The sequence below is a fragment of the Lygodium microphyllum genome, chromosome 11 (assembly GCF_053477565.2).
Source record: "Lygodium microphyllum isolate KBCC chromosome 11, Lygodium_microphyllum_v1.1.10, whole genome shotgun sequence".
Lineage (NCBI taxonomy): Eukaryota > Viridiplantae > Streptophyta > Polypodiopsida > Schizaeales > Lygodiaceae > Lygodium > Lygodium microphyllum.
In genome coordinates, this window is record NC_141145.1 from 127485573 (window position 1) to 127503686 (window position 18114).

An 18114-nucleotide genomic window follows, 5' to 3' on the forward strand; every position below is an offset into this window, starting at 1 on the left:
ATTAGGCACAAAGCAACCATATATATGTGAAGTCTCCTCTCCAAAGTGTTATCTAGGGTGCTTGGGGAGCTATGGTGCAATGTCTATCATGTATCTATAAGAGACTATAAAGATCAAGATGGCATGATCTAATGCTATTCCTATCAGTCTCCTCGAGATCTCAAAGTTCTTAATGTCTAGTATTAATGATGGTGATCCTATTAGGTAATCCACTGTACTTGCCTCTCACTCATGGTGTCAAAGCATCTAATCCTAGCCAACATGATAGACCATTGAAGATGGCTAATCTATGTGCACTTCCTAGAGCTACTAAGTGCATCCCATAAGTATTCACTTATTTGTCCTAGACCATCCTATGTAGACCCACCTCATCTATATTAATCTCTTTGAACATGCTATCCTCATGCATGTAAAAGTCGCTTTGCCTGGCTCCAGTGCATTAAAATCCCCTAACAAAAGGACATCCCCTTTGACTTATTATATGAGAGGTCTAGCAAGAGTAGCTCGACATCTAGCAAATGCGTACATGCTTTTTTTAAGTTTGCACAAATGAATCATCATGAGAAAGTGCCTCTCATGATGATAATTAAAGCCTAAGCACACACAATGTGCATGCTAAACTATTTCAAGTGCAACAACTCTACAAACCCTACAAACATCTGTTTGGAATTCTAAGGTGCAAAGAACAATATCGCGATCATACAATCCATTCTCCATGAAGCAAGTTTGACCACCAACCATCATTAAAGGAGGTCTGCATTCCAACATATTTTTATAATAGTTAAACCGTAACATCATATCATGTTGCATCACAAGATAATAAACTCATAGCAAACAATTTTACAAAATTTATATGCAATATGAACAATTTTCATAAAAGATAAGCATATATTCACATGATTTCACAAATTGGAGAGAGAGAGAGAGAGAGAGAGAGAGAGAGAGAGAGAGAGAGAGAGAGAGAGAGAGAGAGAAGAACAAACAATTAAACATTAAAAAACATGCGAGGAGAGAGGATTAATAAACAACCCTTGAATTCCATCACAAATAGAAATGTGACATCTAGTAACAAATGTGTTTTCTTAGGGTGCTAAGACATGACATTAGTGTCAATGAACTTGTGGCCCATTTGTGAGAGTAAGGCATTCAAGCTTTCCCCAACCACTTTCAAATATGTAACCTCCCCATGCATGGTATCCACATTACTCTTGAATTGTGAGAAAGGCAAAAAACAATCTGCATGGTAAATAATAGGTCCTCGCTCATGGACTTCCTCAAAAGAAATGTCCGAATATCATTAAAAATCGTATGTGTGAAACCATTTGTCTCCTTCGCTATTGTTGCGAAAACCCCTATAGATTGTTGCAATTCGGATGACAATTTATTGTGTGAAATATCTACATCCCAACAAAGGTCCCTATTCTTCACACTGAAAGCATCCATTTGCTTTTGAATGGCTTTCACCTCATGGATGCACCGAAGGCTCCCCTTGCAATTATTACCCAATGGCTTAGTAGAATGTGCAAAGCACAAAGGTTTCTTTCTTTTAGCAATGGCTTTCATCTCTCACACATTGTTACATGCACAGGTAGAGGATGCAAGCACCTTAGCTACATCTACATGGTCTTTTGTATTGGACACTTGCCCTTTCACCATTTGATCAACCTTTTGTATAATAATTGAATGCATCAACACACAAATGAATCAATAAACGCTATTTTTAAACAACTATGTTAATATCGAAACACCACATTGAAAATGTTGAAGAGAACACTCACATCCATGTTGAAGTTAAAGAAAAGTTTTTATTTTTTTTCGAAGTGGCAAGGCAATTTGAAGAACAATCGATGGGAATGTTAAGAATGTTTGGAGTATCAAATAACATACACTTGAATTGTCTTTGCAACATGAAAGGAGGCGCCCAAATGATTATTTCTAATGTTATAGATCAATGACTTGGAATGGAGCAAAAGATTGACTATTAATTAATCAACCATAGACACATGACTCAATATATACATTGATTATCCAATTGATTATTTATTGGCCCAAAGGTTTCCTCGAGGCTTTGGGCCTAGCACGAAAGGATAGCACACAAATAATGCTACGAATTAAAATAATGGCAACAAATAGGAAAAATGGAATCCACAATTAAGATTTCCATTATTTTGTATTGGAAAACAATACAACATATTGATCAATGTTTTTTGGTGCATGTAGGACTCTTTGTAGAGAGAGAGAGAGAGAGAGAGAGAGAGAGAGAGAGAGAGAGAGAGATGAGGAGCCCTTTTGCTTCCTATTGTGCAAGCTCTCTCTCTCTGTCTTCATCTCTCTTTTGCTTCCTATTGTGTAGTCTCTCTCTCTGTGTGTTCATCTGTCTTTTACTTCTTATTGTGCAGTAGCTCCTCATATATATATATCCCCACTACTTGTGCTCATGTTTCACCATGTCTAACTGTTTCTTTGCATCTCTGCTACTGCAAGATGCTCGCTATGGTGCATAGTGAAGGACATTGGTTATGGGGGATCGTGCATGATAGCATGAGTTAGCACTCTCTTCTCTCTCCCTTTCTACATAAACCTCTCTCTCTCTCTCTCTCTTCCTCAAACTCTCTTCGAAGTAGTTTCTCCCCCCTTCTCTATCTCTCCCATCACAAAAAGTAGAAAGCACATCGTGGTATCTCTATGCTCATCATGGTCTCTCTCTAACATGTGTGTGCGTGCCATAGCACAGCGTGTTGTCTCTATATAGTGGCTCAGACAAACTATGTGGCTTTTAGCATGGTAGCATGGCAGCATGGCATCACGACTCTGTACATCTAAATATCTCTATGTCTAAAAAACTAAATATACAAAATGTCTAGCTATAGTAGCTCCTCTCTAAACATCAAGATCAACACATAATCCCAACCATGATGTGATATAGGTCCACCCTACTAATGTATTGAGGGATGATTCTCCTGTGTCTCGTAATCATGGCTCTAATTTGATTTTAGTATGGGGACCTTAGTCATCGGTCGTGCGGTGAAGGTTGTCATGCTCGACAAAGTGCAATGGCCCTATCTAGTGTGACTCCATGGCATGGAGTAGGCATAGTTTGGCGAGATGGATTTGTGTCTGCTAAGCTAGTAGTGCTTGTGGGGTTTGATGAATTGATATATAGATTGGGTCACCTATGCTGCCAAGGTGCCATACACTAAGCTCGTGCTCTAGTATCGATCCACATTATCTTAGCCAATGTGTGGCCAATCATGATGGTCCTTAGTTACTAGGAATTGGAGGGTTGCCACTCTTAAAGAGTGGGAGTATACTATGGCCTGACCATATTTTCTAGAATCCCTTACACATACTGCTTTGTTGAACATACTTAATATGGGTGCTAGTGTGTCATATGCATGTGAGAAGTGCTATGTCATTAGACTATCCTCATCTTGTGCCCTCCCACTTCGTAGTTTGTAGATTGCCTCTCTAACCATCTTACTAGTGAAGAAGGACCACTACACTGGTCTGTGGACTTGTGGATGTTGTATAGGTAACAAAACCAAGCATCAAGTGATGTAATCTGTATAGGGAGTTGTCTCTCATGAAACATTCTCCATGCTGTTTTGCTAGGTATATCTCTGTCTCAATTTTTGCTAAGTGGTATTGCTTCTTCATCCGCACTAGGTGTTTGAAGAGTGCCCTTGCTTGGCTATGTGTCCAAGTGCTCAAAGCAATCTCTCTCTGTAGGCATGTACGAGTGTCCTTGCACTCATCATCATACCATCCGTTTTAGGGGGTCGCAAAGCATGGGGGCAAGGTGTGTAGAAATGCATGCATAGCTTAAGCATGCAAGGCCTTCGCCAAATCTCTTATGCATTCTTCTAGTGATGTATTCACATCTAGCATCTGTAATTTGTCCCGAACAGAGCCACTATATATATGTGAAGTCTCCTCTACAAAGTGATATCTGGGGTGCTTGGGGAGATACGTGCAGTGCCTCTCATGTGTATGCAAGAGACTGTAAAGGTCAAAATGGCACGATCCACTACTATTCCTACTTAAGATCTCAAAGTTCTTGATGCTTGGTATTGATATTGGTGATCTTATTAAGTAATGCATCATACTTGCCCCTTTCTTGTGGTTCCAACATGTCAAAGCATTTGATCCTAACCAACACGATAGACCATTGAAGATGGCTAATCTATGTGCAATTCCTAGAGCTAGTAAGTGTGTCCCGTAGGTACTCACTTCCTTGTCTTGGGCCATCCAGTGTAGACCTACCTCATCTACTTCAATCTCTTTGACCATGGCGTCCTCATGTATATAAACGTCACTTTGCTTGGCTCAAGTTTGTACATTAAAATCCCCTACCAAAAGTACATCTCCCAAACTAGCATATCTCATGATATCCTCGTATAATGCATTAAAGGGTGACCCATCTCTAAAAGCATAGCCTGAGTTTGCAAGGATAAAAATATCACATGATCACCTTGTGTGGATCCTTATCCACATGTATAATGTGTCTTCATCTTTATGCATCACTTGCACGATATCTTGGAGACCCTCTCCAAAAAGTATGGCCATGCCCCTAAATCCCCTAGTGTCACCATCCTTTCTAGCTTGTGGAGGGAATTGACTTTCCCATCTAAACCCTTGAACATCTAGTAGATGGCTCCCTTTGCATTGATGTGGCTTTGTATACATGGCTATGCCTATTTTTCTAAAACCATGCTCAAAATACCTCACATCCAACCAGAGTGCTCCATTGCGATTCCATACAGACATCCTAGGTGTCTCATAGGCCACACACCGTCATTGCGATTGATGTTTAGCAATAATCACCCTACCATCTCTGTATACTACGTAGTTTCCCTCCTTATGTGCCTCCTAATATATTGGGAGAGAGAGAGAGAGAGAGAGAGAGAGAGAGAGAGAGAGAGAGAGAGAGAGAGAGAGAGAGAGAGAGAGAGAGAGAGAGAGAGAGAGAGAGAGAGAGAGAGAGAGAGAGAGAGAGAGAGAGAGAGAGAGAGAGAGAGAGAGAGAGTTGACTTACCTTGTACATGTAGGTTGTTAATAGAATTCTATGCGATTGGCTCCATCTCTTATAAAGGCTTATGGATGTCAATATGTTTGGCCAGTTGAATGATAGCAACATGGAAGAAATAGAGGAAATCATTGTTGTCAATGACAATCATTATGCCACCTTCCTTATTTGGATGTTGGTCAACTGGCTACACTTTACACTTTTGCCCTATTTGGGATGTAAAATCTTGTTGGTCCCCATTTTTAGGTTGAAGAGAACTCGGCACTCTTGAAATACTTTGTAGACTGAAATTATTGGAATTTCACAGTTGGATATTTGATATAAACACAACCTTTTTTTGGATGCAAGATATTAATGGTCCCCTTTTTAAGGTAGAGGACTATTGAGCACTCTTCATGTACTTTGGAGAGAGAGAGAGAGAGAGAGAGAGAGAGAGAGAGAGAGAGAGTTAGTTGACTTACCTTGTATATGTAGGTTGTTAATAGAATTCTATGCGATTGGGTCCATCTCTTATAAAGGCTTATGGATGTCAATATGTTTGGCCACTTCAATGCTCGCAACATGGAAGCAATAGAGGAAATCCTTGTTGTCAATGACAATCATTATGCCACCTTCCTTATTTGCATGTTGGTCAACTGGCTACACTTTACACTTTTGCCTTATTTGGGATGTAAAATCTTGTTGGTCCCCATTTTTAGGTTGAAGAGAACTCGGCACTCTTGAAATACTTTGTCGACTGAAATTATTGGAATTTCACAGTTGGATATTTGATATAAACATAACCTTTTTTTGGATGCAAGATATTAATGGTCCCCTTTTTAAGGTAGAGGACTATTGAGCACTCTTCACTTACTTTGTAAATTGAAATATTTGAGATTGAAGGGTGGATCTTTCATTTATCTTCATTTAAATGCAGCCTTACATTATAATATATTTTTCATCTACTTTTAAATATTACAAATTGAAAGGTGGTTTGCTCGGAGGCAGCCATGTAGGCTTGGGAAGAATGTGGTGCTTGGGTGAGGTACCTTGGGTACCTACTTGTTAAAAGATGGAAAGGGTGTAATAGATTGCCCATTAAACGTTCCTCTTGGCGCCAAAATTTCGGACAAGTTCAGGATACGAGAAACAGGGCTCAAGAAATCTCCTTATTCCTGGGCTCATTCAACCGTCAGCTGCAGAGGTGTTTGGGAAACATTTGGATGCATCATTTCTTGATAGAGTGATGAAGCTTGCTCCTCATTCTGGTCTTCATTCTCCATTGGTTGCTTCACAAGGTGAGACTCTAGGCAGCTCGAAGCTCTTTCTCAATGGAGACCATCCCCTCAGCAGAGCACCCCTGTCACGCCCCCTCAGTCCAAAGAAGCAGAGAATTGCCCACCTCAGAGCTTGCAGCCGTCTAAATCCAAGCTCTAGTACAGTGTATAATCATGAATTGGCCGCCAAGTTGCAGTGTTTGGAGCTAGTAAAACAAGGGGCCTTTGGGAACTATCCGGATGAGGAAACCCTTTTCACCATTGCAGATTTGCACTTACACCATCTCACAGAGGCGGCTTCTATGGTTCGAGATCGAGGTGTCTACCCCCAAGTCATAAGCTTCTCCCCTAAAGTATTTATTCCTCTGACTCGTGCATGCAGAGATGCTTGTGGATATTGCACTTTCGCATTAGCACCCACGCCCGGCCGGGCCATCTATATGACTCTAGATGAAGTATTGGCGATTTGCAGGAGAGGAGCAGATGCTGGATGCACTGAGGCGCTTTTCACAGTTGGTGATAAGCCTGAGCTTCTCTATCCTCAAGCAGCTAAAGAGGTTGGCTCTTATCTGCACTCGCTGTTTGAATATGGACATAATGAGGTTCCCAATTCCGATCTTGTCTACTTGTTGACAATTTGATTGGCATCTTAAGAGCCCCAGAAATATATAGTTATTCTTAAGTTCTGCACAGTTTTGAGCTTTACTCCAGTCAGTATAAGACCTGCCAAGCTTTTCTTATGTGAAGTTGTTATAAGGACCCCATATTGTCTACTTGTAAAGAGGTTAGCTACATGTAACTGCAGTCAGAGCTACTTGTGTGATTTGATCGCTCATAGACGGTTCAGGGAGAGCATCAATGTACTATTGTGAATACATACTGTTTTGTATAACCTTCAACGTGTAATGCACAAATCATTCTCATGCAAGAGGACCAAAAGTATAACGTTATGAGCCCATATCGGAGTAGTAATTCCACTGATCTGCTTGACTGCAAGGTGCTCAAGCTGTAATAGCATAGAATAAGGCTTTTTTGTTTGCCTAATTCACAATTGTGGACTTGATCTCTTGAGTCTGTAAGCCGAGGTTAGGTTACATATTAATGCTTCGCTTTCTCTCTTGTGATTCTTTCTCTGACTTTTCTTCTTTGGATTGAGTGCAGATTGCAAAATATGAGGTGTCCTGCTGGGGCTATAAACAGATTTGGCAGGAAAATGTACCCTACCTCTCCAAGTCTAGGATGCCATGCTACTAATAGCTTGTGGACACTGCATGATGTGCAAAGAAAAAAGTACACTGGATCCATGTAGAAATCTGGAAACATAGGACCTGGCAGTAGCGTCCAGGCTCAAAGCCTATGCTGCCAATGGTAACAACACTATAAAGTGGTCATTTGCAAACAGAAGTAGGCTGACGTTGCATCACGCTTGAGTAAAGACCGTCTAAGAAGCTAAATGTGTGATCAGATAAAAGTTGCTCCAGTTCTTTCTTTGAAGTGGTGCATTAAATGGTACCAAGCACCAAGATGTCAAGTTCAACGAGCTTTCAATAATCGGTTTGAAACGGTCTTGAAAGCACTGATGTAGGTGGATGCATCTTGGCACTGTGACAAACAAGAAGCTGACCAGCAATAGTTCAAATGACATGCAGACAGTTTCTCTACATTTTCACTGTATCAAGTGGTAAGCTGTCAGAATGCAGTGAAGGCGGAAGTGTATGACCTGACTGAAAGAAAGAAGCAAACACGGAGAGAGAGAGAGAGAGAGAGAGAGAGAGAGAGAGAGAGAGAGAGAGAGAGAGAGAGAGAGAGAGAGAGAGAGAGAGAGAGAGAGAGAGAGAGAGAGAGAGAATGCAGTGAAGGCGGAAGTGTATGACCTGACTGAAAGAAAGAAGCGAACACGGAGAGAGAGAGAGAGAGAGAGAGAGAGAGAGAGAGAGAGAGAGAGAGATGCAATTTATGGGGATTACGTAAATCCCGGTCATGGTGGAGGGAAACTGTGATGGCGGGCTGGTTGAACAAGACACCCTTCAAATGTAAAGTTTTTCTTTGGAGAATGATGGTTGGTGGTCTTCCGCTTGCTTCGGCTCTCTCCAAGCGACGAATCTCCAATGGCCACTGTTTCTTTTGCACCACTGCTGTGGAATCCGCCCGCCACCGATTTATTTCTTGCCCCCTCGCAAAGAACGTCTGGTTATTTATGTCGGCTGTTTGGCAAGGAGTGGTTGGTCCCACCCTGCGCCCCTTTGATTGGGTTTTCGGGCAGCCCAAATACCCCGCTCCTGCACAGCCACATATGAAGCTCGTGTTTCATTTTCTTCGATATTGGGGCTGCTGGCATAACTGGACCGTCCGGAATGCTTTTCTTTTTGACTCCGCCTATAATATTCAGCGGCATATTGCCAGGCTTAAGGGCCTCTTGTATTGGCAGTTGGATCTTCTCCGGCATTCTGATTTGCTCTCTAGGGAGGACTTACGTCCCTGGCATAGGGCAATTTCCTCTGCATCTTTGCCATGACGTTGTAACTTGTAGCACTTAGAATCTCTTCACATGATGACTTAGATTGTCGTCATGTATCTTGTAATCAAGTAATCGTGTATTTTTTTCGTAATTAATATAATTACCTTTTACGAAAAAAAGAGAGATGCAATTTACGAAAAAAAAAGAAGAAGAGAGAGAGATGCAAGACCAACTCCCTCAGCAGATGATTCAGAGGCTCGTAGTTGATCTTGAGCAGCTTTCCCAACATGGTCGTAATGAAGGCAGGAAGGATGTTTCCCACGGTGGTGGAGAGCGTGGTTCGTTTGCGGACGGGTGGAATTTGTCTCTTCGGGAGGATTCATGGATTATATTGTGGTTTGTCGTAATGCCAAATAAGATTCTTGCTCCGCTCTTGCCCATCCTCCGCCGCCCCCAAACACTCAAACCTTTCAATGTAGAGGTAGGGGGTTTTATATGAAACCCCAATCTTCGTGTGCTCCGGCAATAGAAGATAAAAAGCCTTTTGATTTTGCTTTGCGCTTCGATGCGTGTGGGAGGCTTATGCCTGAGGTGAAATGGAGAGATTCCAGGCTGCCAAGACTATTGATGTAAAAGGGAAAGGGAAAGCGAGGGTTCAACAGTTTTTCTCATTTGTGATTAATCATGAAAATTGATCTGTGAAATGTGAAAGGTATGTCTTCGAGTAGAAGCTTTGGCTGGATCTTCATATGTATATAAGGATTATGCAGTTTTCTTTAGTGGTCGTTCCCCGCACGGATCGGGAGTTATGTTGGCTGTCAAATCCTCCCTACAACCATCGTTGGTCTCTCAAGGTCCTCGTGGCCGATTTTTGATTCTTGAAATCATTTATGAGGGTGACGTTTTATGGATTGTAGGTGTATATGCGCCTTCTAATGCAAGGAAACGTCGTCAACTTTGGGATGACTTGCACTGCCTTGCCATGGCCCGTCAAGGTTTTGTTATGGGTGATTTTAATGACTATGTTTTTGCAGATCAAGCGACCTCTTTGCATTCGGTTATGGATAGTCTTGAGAGACAAGCTTGGGACGCTCTTGCAGCAGCATCTTTGAAACAGGATATGTGGTCCTGGATGTATCCATCACAAGCTAGATACACTTATCATTCTTTTCAACATCTAAACACTTGGGCCAGATTGGATAGGATTTACATCTGCCAAAGTGACTCCTTTCTTCTTGCAATCATTGATATGCGCATGGAACAACATGTTTTGTCAGATCATTACCCTTTGGTCTTGGAAATGAGCCATAGACCTATTCATGCATTTAAGACTCCTAGCCTGTTTGCCACTTCAGTTTAATTAATCTTTTTTGCGGCAAAATCAGTTTTTGAAAGGTGTTCAATAACTGATAGCCTCTTTTAGCTCGAGGGTTCTATCTACAAGGATGGAAGTATGGGTGGTTTTTAGGGATAATGCGAGTGTTATCCTGACAATATGGTATTCAGCATGCCTCCTGGTTTCGAGCTGAATTGTAGCATGCTCAATCCTTATTAGCTCATCCGTTGTCTCTGTGTCAAACTGGGGATTCCAATGATGACTTGTTCATATGCATTGAATGTCTCAAAGATAGGGTCTAATCTCTTCAGGAAGAGGAATATGTAAAATACAAACTGTTGGCCAGAGTTGAAGCTTTATATGATAACAAGTGTCAAGCTCATCAATTTTTTGCTCGTCTGCATTAGAAATATGCTCGTGAAAATATTGTGCGCTTAAAGGATGGGTAAGGTGATATGGTGACCGATCTTGCCTCTATTATTCAGACGAATGTTGACTTTTATAGGGCCTTGTTGGGTCTGCAAGAGATTCTTTCCGATGTCGTTTTCTCTGCTCGTGCATATGTTTGTGACCTGGTTAATAATCACGTTAAACTAGAATGGGTGAATTTAGTGGAGATTGATATATTTAAAGATGAAGTGGAAGACGTGTTGTCTCATTTGCCTCGAAGGAAAAGTCTAGGCTGGGATGGGCTTCCTAATGAGCTGTTTTCAGCCCATGTGCAACTACTTAAGGGCCCATTAATTCGCTTGTGTCAGCAGGTGTGGAACTTTGGTATGATGCCTTCAGATTGGAAGATTACTGTCATTAGGTTGTTGCCCAAGGTTCCTTCTCTGACCTCTTTGAAACAATGGAGATCCATTTTTTTAATGGGATCGTTATATAGAATCTTCTCTAAAATTATTTCCAACAGATTGCAAAAAGTTTTTCCGCATCTCATTCATCCACCTCAATATGGTTTTATTAAAGGTCGGAATATAATGCACAACATTTTGAATGTTCAGCTCGGAATTGACTATGCCAAAGCTTCTAGCCAGCAGGTTGCTATGCTTCAGTTGGATATTGGGAAGGCATTTGATCATGTCAACTGGTCTTTCTTGTGGCAATTGATGTCCACAATGGGTTTTGAGCCCAGTATGATTTCTCTAGTTGATATCATTAGTGAGGGTGTTGTGGCTCGTATGGCTCTTAATGGAGAGATTGCGGAGGAAATTGCCTTGTCTCGGTCCCTTCAGCAAGACTGTCCTCTGAGACCTTTACTGTTTTCTTTGGTAACTCACCCCATGCTCTCATTATTGGATAAGTTGGCAGCTCAAGATGAGATAGTTGGCTTAACTCTTCCTTGCGGTGACCAGCTTGTTGGTCAATCTTTGGGAAATAATTCTTTTATGTTCCTTAAGGTGGATCGTATTAATGTTAATCGGGCAATGGTGGCTTGGAATCTTTTTGCTTTGGCATCGGGTCTTCACATTAATACTTAGAAATCCACCCTTCTCTCTTGTACGGAGAATGATTTGCAGGCCTTGGGCTGGAATGGAATTGTGATCACAAGGGGTAATATAATCAAACACTTGGGATATCCTATTGGTGTGGAGGTTGCTCCTCGTGCCTTGCTGGATGGGATGGCCTTCCGAATTCATGACAGGTTTATGTACTGGAAATCTCAGAGTTGGCCACTACATGTTAGACTAAAAGTGGCTTAATGGATTATGATCAGTATGATCTCATTCTTTTTGCCATTGCTTCTTTGGACTAAGAAGTTTATTTTGGATTTGGTTTAGCCTATTAGATTTATGCTTTGGAAAAAGAAAGGCAATTGTTTGGGGCATGTATGGATCTCATGGTAGCATGTGACCACTCCAAAAAGGATGGGGGGTGGAGCTTTGCTAGATGTCAATTTGCATATGGCCGCTTTGAGGCTATCCTTGTTGTAGAGTCTATGTATTCAGTGTCATCCTTGGTCAAATATTGTCAAATTCTTCATAGAAAAGACTGGCATCGCTCATGGTAGCACGGTTATTCATCCTTCATGGTGGCATGCGCTTAATTTTACGAGGCCTTTGAAGGTCTCCCAGTCTTTTCTCCTTTCTCACTTGATAGCTTTCTAGCAAGAGATGCTTCGTTTTGCAGTTTGGCGTTCCTCGAATATTCGTAAAGAGAAAAATTCGATGCAAGGAGAAATACTGGCTTTCTCAAGGTTGGATTGGCCACAAAAAGATTTGCATCGAGACAAGTTCAATTGGATGGCTAGGTCGGGGTTAAAGATAGTCAGTGATGGTGTTATTCTTGGGCAACTTCGTCTTTATTCCTTTAGGCGTATTCATCAGTATTTTAGGGTGCCTCGTGGATACAGGGACATTTGGTCGTCCGTAAAAGACAACCTTCAGAGGTTCTTTCCTTTACTTGCATTACGGCCATTGGATCCTTGGCGTGATTGGATGTTTGTGCTTCTTGATGATTTTGAGAAAAGGTCAGCTAATCAGATATATCATCAGATGGTGGAAGCCAAGAGATGGGTCATGGGGAAAGTGAGTAGCTTATGGTATCGTAGGGATAGTAAAAAGAAGTGGCGGGAAAGATTTATCAAGCTTTGGAAGTCTAAGGTCTTGTATCAGGACAAAGCGTTCATGTGGTGATTGCTCATTGGGGGCCTTCCAATGGGAGAAGTGCTTTGTGCCCGAAAGATTTCTGTTGGGCGTTGTGTTTTCTGCACTACGTGTGATAAGACATTGCTTCACCTCTTTGTCTCTTACCTTGTTGTGTGACAGATCTAGAATTTCATTTCTTGTGTGTGGTCCTCGGTGACTCAGCACTGCCTATTAGTTCGCTCGTGGATTATGGGAAATATGTCCTCCATGTCCTCTTTGAGTTCAGATTGTTCTTGCCTATTTCATTTCTTAGATGGACAGCCATGTGGCATATATGGCGTACTCGCAATGCCTTTGTGTTATGGCAAATATCCTCTATGATGCCAACGGACTTGGTTCTTTCAGATATTGCTGCTACCTGGCTGGCGATTGTTTGCTCTACTCTTGTTGTTCCTTCTGTGTAATCTATTAGTACTGTTCATGTAATAGGTTGTTTTGTGAGCTTGCAGGCCTCATGTAAATATTAGTTTTAGAGAGAGTGAGAGAGAGAGAGAGTACGCTGACCTGATGGTATGATGTAATAGAAAGTAAGAGATACTGAGAGAATGTTGACCCGATGGTCTGATGTAAATTTTCACTTCCTAATTCATTTATCTTTATGGAGAGAGAGAGAGAGAGAGAGAGAGAGAGAGAGAGAGAGAGAGAGAGAGAGAGAGAGAGAGAGAGAGAGAGAGAGAGAGAGAGAGAGAGAGAGAGAGAGAGAGAGAGAGAGAGAGAGAGAGAGAGAGAGAGAGAGAGAACAATAGCTGTGATACTCTTCTTCACTGGTCGAATCCCGCTGCTTTCCCGTATTCGCCAGTGGCTGCACAGTCTGCTACAAGGGGAATGTGTTGAAGAGATTTTTGTTGGGTCCCGAGGTTTTTTTGAGGTCGTGTTGAAATCGGAGACGCACCGTGCTGCTCTCCTATCTAAACTGCCTTTGTTTTTTGATCGCCGGTTGGTTCATGTGGTTCCATGGCGCCCAATGGCAGATTTTCAGCGTCTGCTGCAACGTGAATGCCCTGTGTGGGTAGAAGTGAAAAATTGTCCGGCTGTTTATTGGCCACTATTGAAGGATGCTATGGCCGCTGTGGGCACTGTTCTGGTCCCTTCCAATCTCAGGGCTGTGAATCGCAACCGCTTGTGTATGTTATGGGACATTGCAAGAAAAAGGTCTACTTGGTTACGCCTCAATTGCTCTGGCATGCATCCGTTACACTTTCGTTTGAAATGGGGCAATTTTGCAGGACATTGCTTTTCCTGTGGACAGTTGGGGCATTTTATGGCCGAATGCCCGGAACAGCAACACACTTCAGATGTTGGCCATGTTGCGCCGCCCATGGAAGATATGGTGTGTGATGCTCCGTCGCTGGATACTATCCACCAGCCCCAAGTTCTGGCCAAAGGTAAACAACAGGTTTCGGGTCTGGATTTCCGTGCCACTGATTGGGTTGAAGTATGTGCAAAAAAAGGCAACAGGGTTGTTGCTGGCATGGAGAATACTGTGCCTACTACCTCATAAGATTCCATGCGTACATATATGCGCAGGAAGGAAACGTTGTCTTCCGAGCGCTTTGCTCCTGCTATTGTTTCCTTTGCCCCCCGTCCTCAGCCCGCCAGGAAAATGTATTCGGATCGTCCAAAGGGTCCACCTGCTAAGCTGGCTTTTGATACCAGAGGCAACGTCATTACCCCGTGGGACCGTCGTTATCCCCGTTCCAACCCCAAGCCAACAGATATGTCGTCTATTTCCAAATCTGGTCCTCAGAACTCTTTTGCGGTGTTGGCGGCTTTCTTGGACGAGGGAGTCCTGGACATTCTCGCCGACAAAGTCAAATCGAGGCAAGCTGTGCCTCGTACCTGATTTTGTTTTGAATACACATGAAAATAGCCACGTGGAATGTGCGAGGAATTTGTTCTCGACACAAGCAACATGCCATGTGGACTGTATTGTATGAGAATCAGTGGGATGTCCTGTGCGCTGTTGAGCACAAGAGTCACGGTGAAGCCGGAAAAGTTGTGGATTGCCATGGCTTTTGTTTGTTTTATGCAGGGACACAGGCCATGCATTATTCGGGTGTGCTCATGATTGTACATGACAAATATCAGCCTGTTCTTATTAAAAATGATGTTCATGGCCGCTTTTTAGTGATTGAAATTTTATTCGAAGGGGAAATCTTATGGTTACTTGGCCTCTATGCTCCGAATGATTCGTTATCTCGTCGGGAGCTTTGGCAGACTTTGCAGACCTCCTTGTCACTTGGCAGACGGGGCTTCTTCATGGGGGATTTCAATATGTGTGTTGATTCTTCCCAGTCCATATCGGAGCATTTGGTAATGGATGCGCCGGAAAGTCGTATATGGCATGAGCTGGCTCTTGCTGTTCTTAAGCAAGATCTCTGGTCCTGGCTACACCCGTCTTCTACAAGGTTTACTTTCCATTCTGCCCAGTATGCAACAACATGGTCGCGATTGGACCGTATATATATCATGCAGAATGATGATTTTCTTCTCGAGATGCTCGAAATAAAAGTGTTGCAGCAATATGCCTTGTCGGACCATTTCCCTCTGCAGCTCGAGCTGCTTGCACAACCCATTGTACATTTCAAGCAATTTCTGGAGAGACTCCCTTTGCGTTTCAACTCGTCTTACTTGAAGCATGCAATCTTTCAGGGCTATATGCAGCAATTGATTGACAGATTCTTCTTGGACTTCTCCTCTCAGGGCACTGCGTCATTTGAAAGATTGCTCTCTAATGTGCAGTGAGTTGCTTGGCAGTATGGGATCTATCATGCCTCTCTTTGTCGGCGGCGTCGCCAGGCAGCGGAGGACCTGTTGGTTTTGGTTCGTTCTCTGCTGGTGGACACTCCGGATGATGCATTTCTGCTCGCACTGGCCATGCGGGTGGCTGATCTTATTAAAGAGTTCCAGTTGAAATTATATCAGCAGGCCAAACTGCGACATCTGACGGAGACTTTGCAAGATAGTGCATGTCAGACCCATAAGTTCTTTCGAGCTCTCCACGCCTCTCCTGCTCAAGAGAATATGACCAGACTCGAGGATGCAGAAGGCCACCTTATCCTGGATCCGCAGACTATTGTGCATATGTGTAGGAATTATTTTCGTGACCTTCTCGGTTCCACTTCTCCACCTTCAGCCCAAATTACTCAGGCCCGTTCGGTTTTTTATGACCTGGTGCGCAATCAGCTTCTGCAGGACATGCAAGCTACTATGGAGTCAGATATTTGTGAGGCAGAGGTTATGGATGTCTTGTTACACTTGCCCAAGGATAAAAGTCCGGGTTGGGATGGTCTCACCAATGAGTTCCTTGAAGCTTTTGCTACCCAACTGGCGAAACCATTGCAGGCTTTGTTTCAGCAGGTGTGGAAAACGGGGATCATGCCTTCCTCAATGTACAAAATCTTTTCCAAAGTAATGGCGAATCGGCTCCATAAGCATCTCCCTGTCATTGTGGACCCTCTACAGTATGGTTTCATTAAGGGCCGAAATATTCTGCACAATGTATTGAATGCTCAACTGGCAATTGATTATGCAAGGCATTCTAATCAGGAGGTAGTACTGATTCAACTGGACCTGGAAAAGGCTTTTGACTATCTGGACTTGTCTTTCGTTGCTGAACTTATGTCTGCTATGGGCTTTGGTGCTCGGATGTCTCGTCTAATCTACACCATTAGCGCTGCAGCGTCTTCGCAAGTCATGCTGAACGGGTGTTACTGAGCCATTTGTCCTTGCCCGCTCTGTCAGACAAGGGTGCCCTTTGAGCCCTCTATTCTTTGCCCTTGCGACACATCCAGTTCTTTCGATGTTATCTCATATGGCAGCCTCTTCTCAGTTGGCCGGACTGTCGCTTCCTACAGGACAGCACTTCATTAGCCAATCCTTGGCAGATGATAGTTTTATGATTTTGCGTGCGGACAAGGATAACCTTCGAAAAGCATTGGATGTTTGGGGTCTCTTTGGTCAGGCGTCCGGCCTTCGTATCAATGCGCTCAAATCAACCATTCTCAGTTGCACGGAGTCGGATTTGTAGTCCTTGGACTGGCAGGGTCTGGTTGTTCCTCGTGGCTCCATTGTCAGCAGGCACCTTGGGTATCCTTTGGGTGTTGATGTTCCCCCAAAGCAGCTTCTGCAGTGGATTTCTCAGAAAATGGTGGCTAAGTTTATGTATTGGAAGTCTCAAGCCTGGCCCTTTCATGTTCGCCTCAAAGTAGCCCAGACAATTATGTTGCCAATGTTCACATATTTCTTGCCATTGTTGCCCTGGACTACTACGACTCTGAATCCTGTTACTCAGTCTATTCGTTTCATGCTATGGAAGAAGGATTCATTGCATGCAGGTATTTCCTGGATCTCTTGGTCGCATGTGTGCACCCCCAAACGCATGGGTGGCGGAGCTATTTTAGATGCCCAAACTCACATGCAGGCACTCCGTTGGTCTCTTTTCCGCGCCATGTGCTCGGATCATCATCCATGGGTCGATATAGCCCGTTATTTCCTTGAGGGCCATGGACTTCTGCATGGCAATACCCAAATCCGGAGTTCTTGGTGGCATGTTCTTAATGCTGATTCGCGATTCTCTAGTTCTTCTTCGTCGCTGTTTACTCATTTGGTATGTTCCTGGAAACATGTCTTCCAGAAGGCTCAGTGGCATCCAACGGAGGATTGCTTAGCTACTAACTCTTTTCAATTGGAATTGCTGGCAGTCTCGCGTTTACTTTCATGGGAAGGTAAACATGAGCTTAGACCACAATTCAACCGGATGGCACGTTTGGGCTTGTCTTTAGTTGCGGATGCCACCCTTGCCAGTCGCAATGCGCTTATATCGTTTCGTACAGCTAGGAGGCTTTTCAGGATCCCTCGTGGATATAGGCCTTTATGGGAACAGCTTTTGAGGGTGCTCCAGAGCAGACAACCCTTTCCTGCCCTTGCTTCGGATCATCCCTGGCAGGATTGGGACCTACAAGGCCGGCTGAATTTAAGCAAAGCTTCTGCTAACCAAGTGTATCATCTTCTGATTAAAGATCATCAATGGCTAGTTACTAAAGCGAATGCTTTATGGGGATTGCGTAAATCCCGGTCATGGTGGAGGGCAACTGTGATGGAGGGCTGGTTGAACAAGACACCCTTCAAATATAAAGTCTTTCTTTGGGGAGTGATGATTGGTGGTCTTCTGCTTGCTTCAGCTCTTTCCAAGCGAGGAATCTCCAATGGCAACTGTTTCTTTTGCACCACTACTGTGGAATCCGCCCGCCACCGATTTATTTCTTGCCCCATCGCTAAGAAAGTTTGGTTATTTTTGTCGGCTGTTTGGCAAGGGGTGGTTGGTTTCACCTTGCGCCCCTTTGATTGGGTTTTTGGGCAGCCCAAATACCCCACTCCGGCACAGCCAC

The 18114-nt window shown here is 43.3% G+C and overlaps 1 protein-coding gene across 1 annotated transcript in view; it reads left to right on the forward strand.

Moving 5' to 3' along the window:
• The first annotated feature begins 6121 nt into the window (after window positions 1–6121).
• Window positions 6122–18114, forward strand: part of LOC148029357 (uncharacterized) — a 208019-nt gene continuing 196026 nt past the window's right edge. Inside the window, exon 1 of the mRNA XM_087688149.1 lies at window positions 6122–6839. Coding sequence (XP_087544275.1) covers window positions 6252–6839 — 588 coding nt within the window. The 5' untranslated portion in view covers window positions 6122–6251. The remainder of the gene's footprint in view (window positions 6840–18114) is intronic.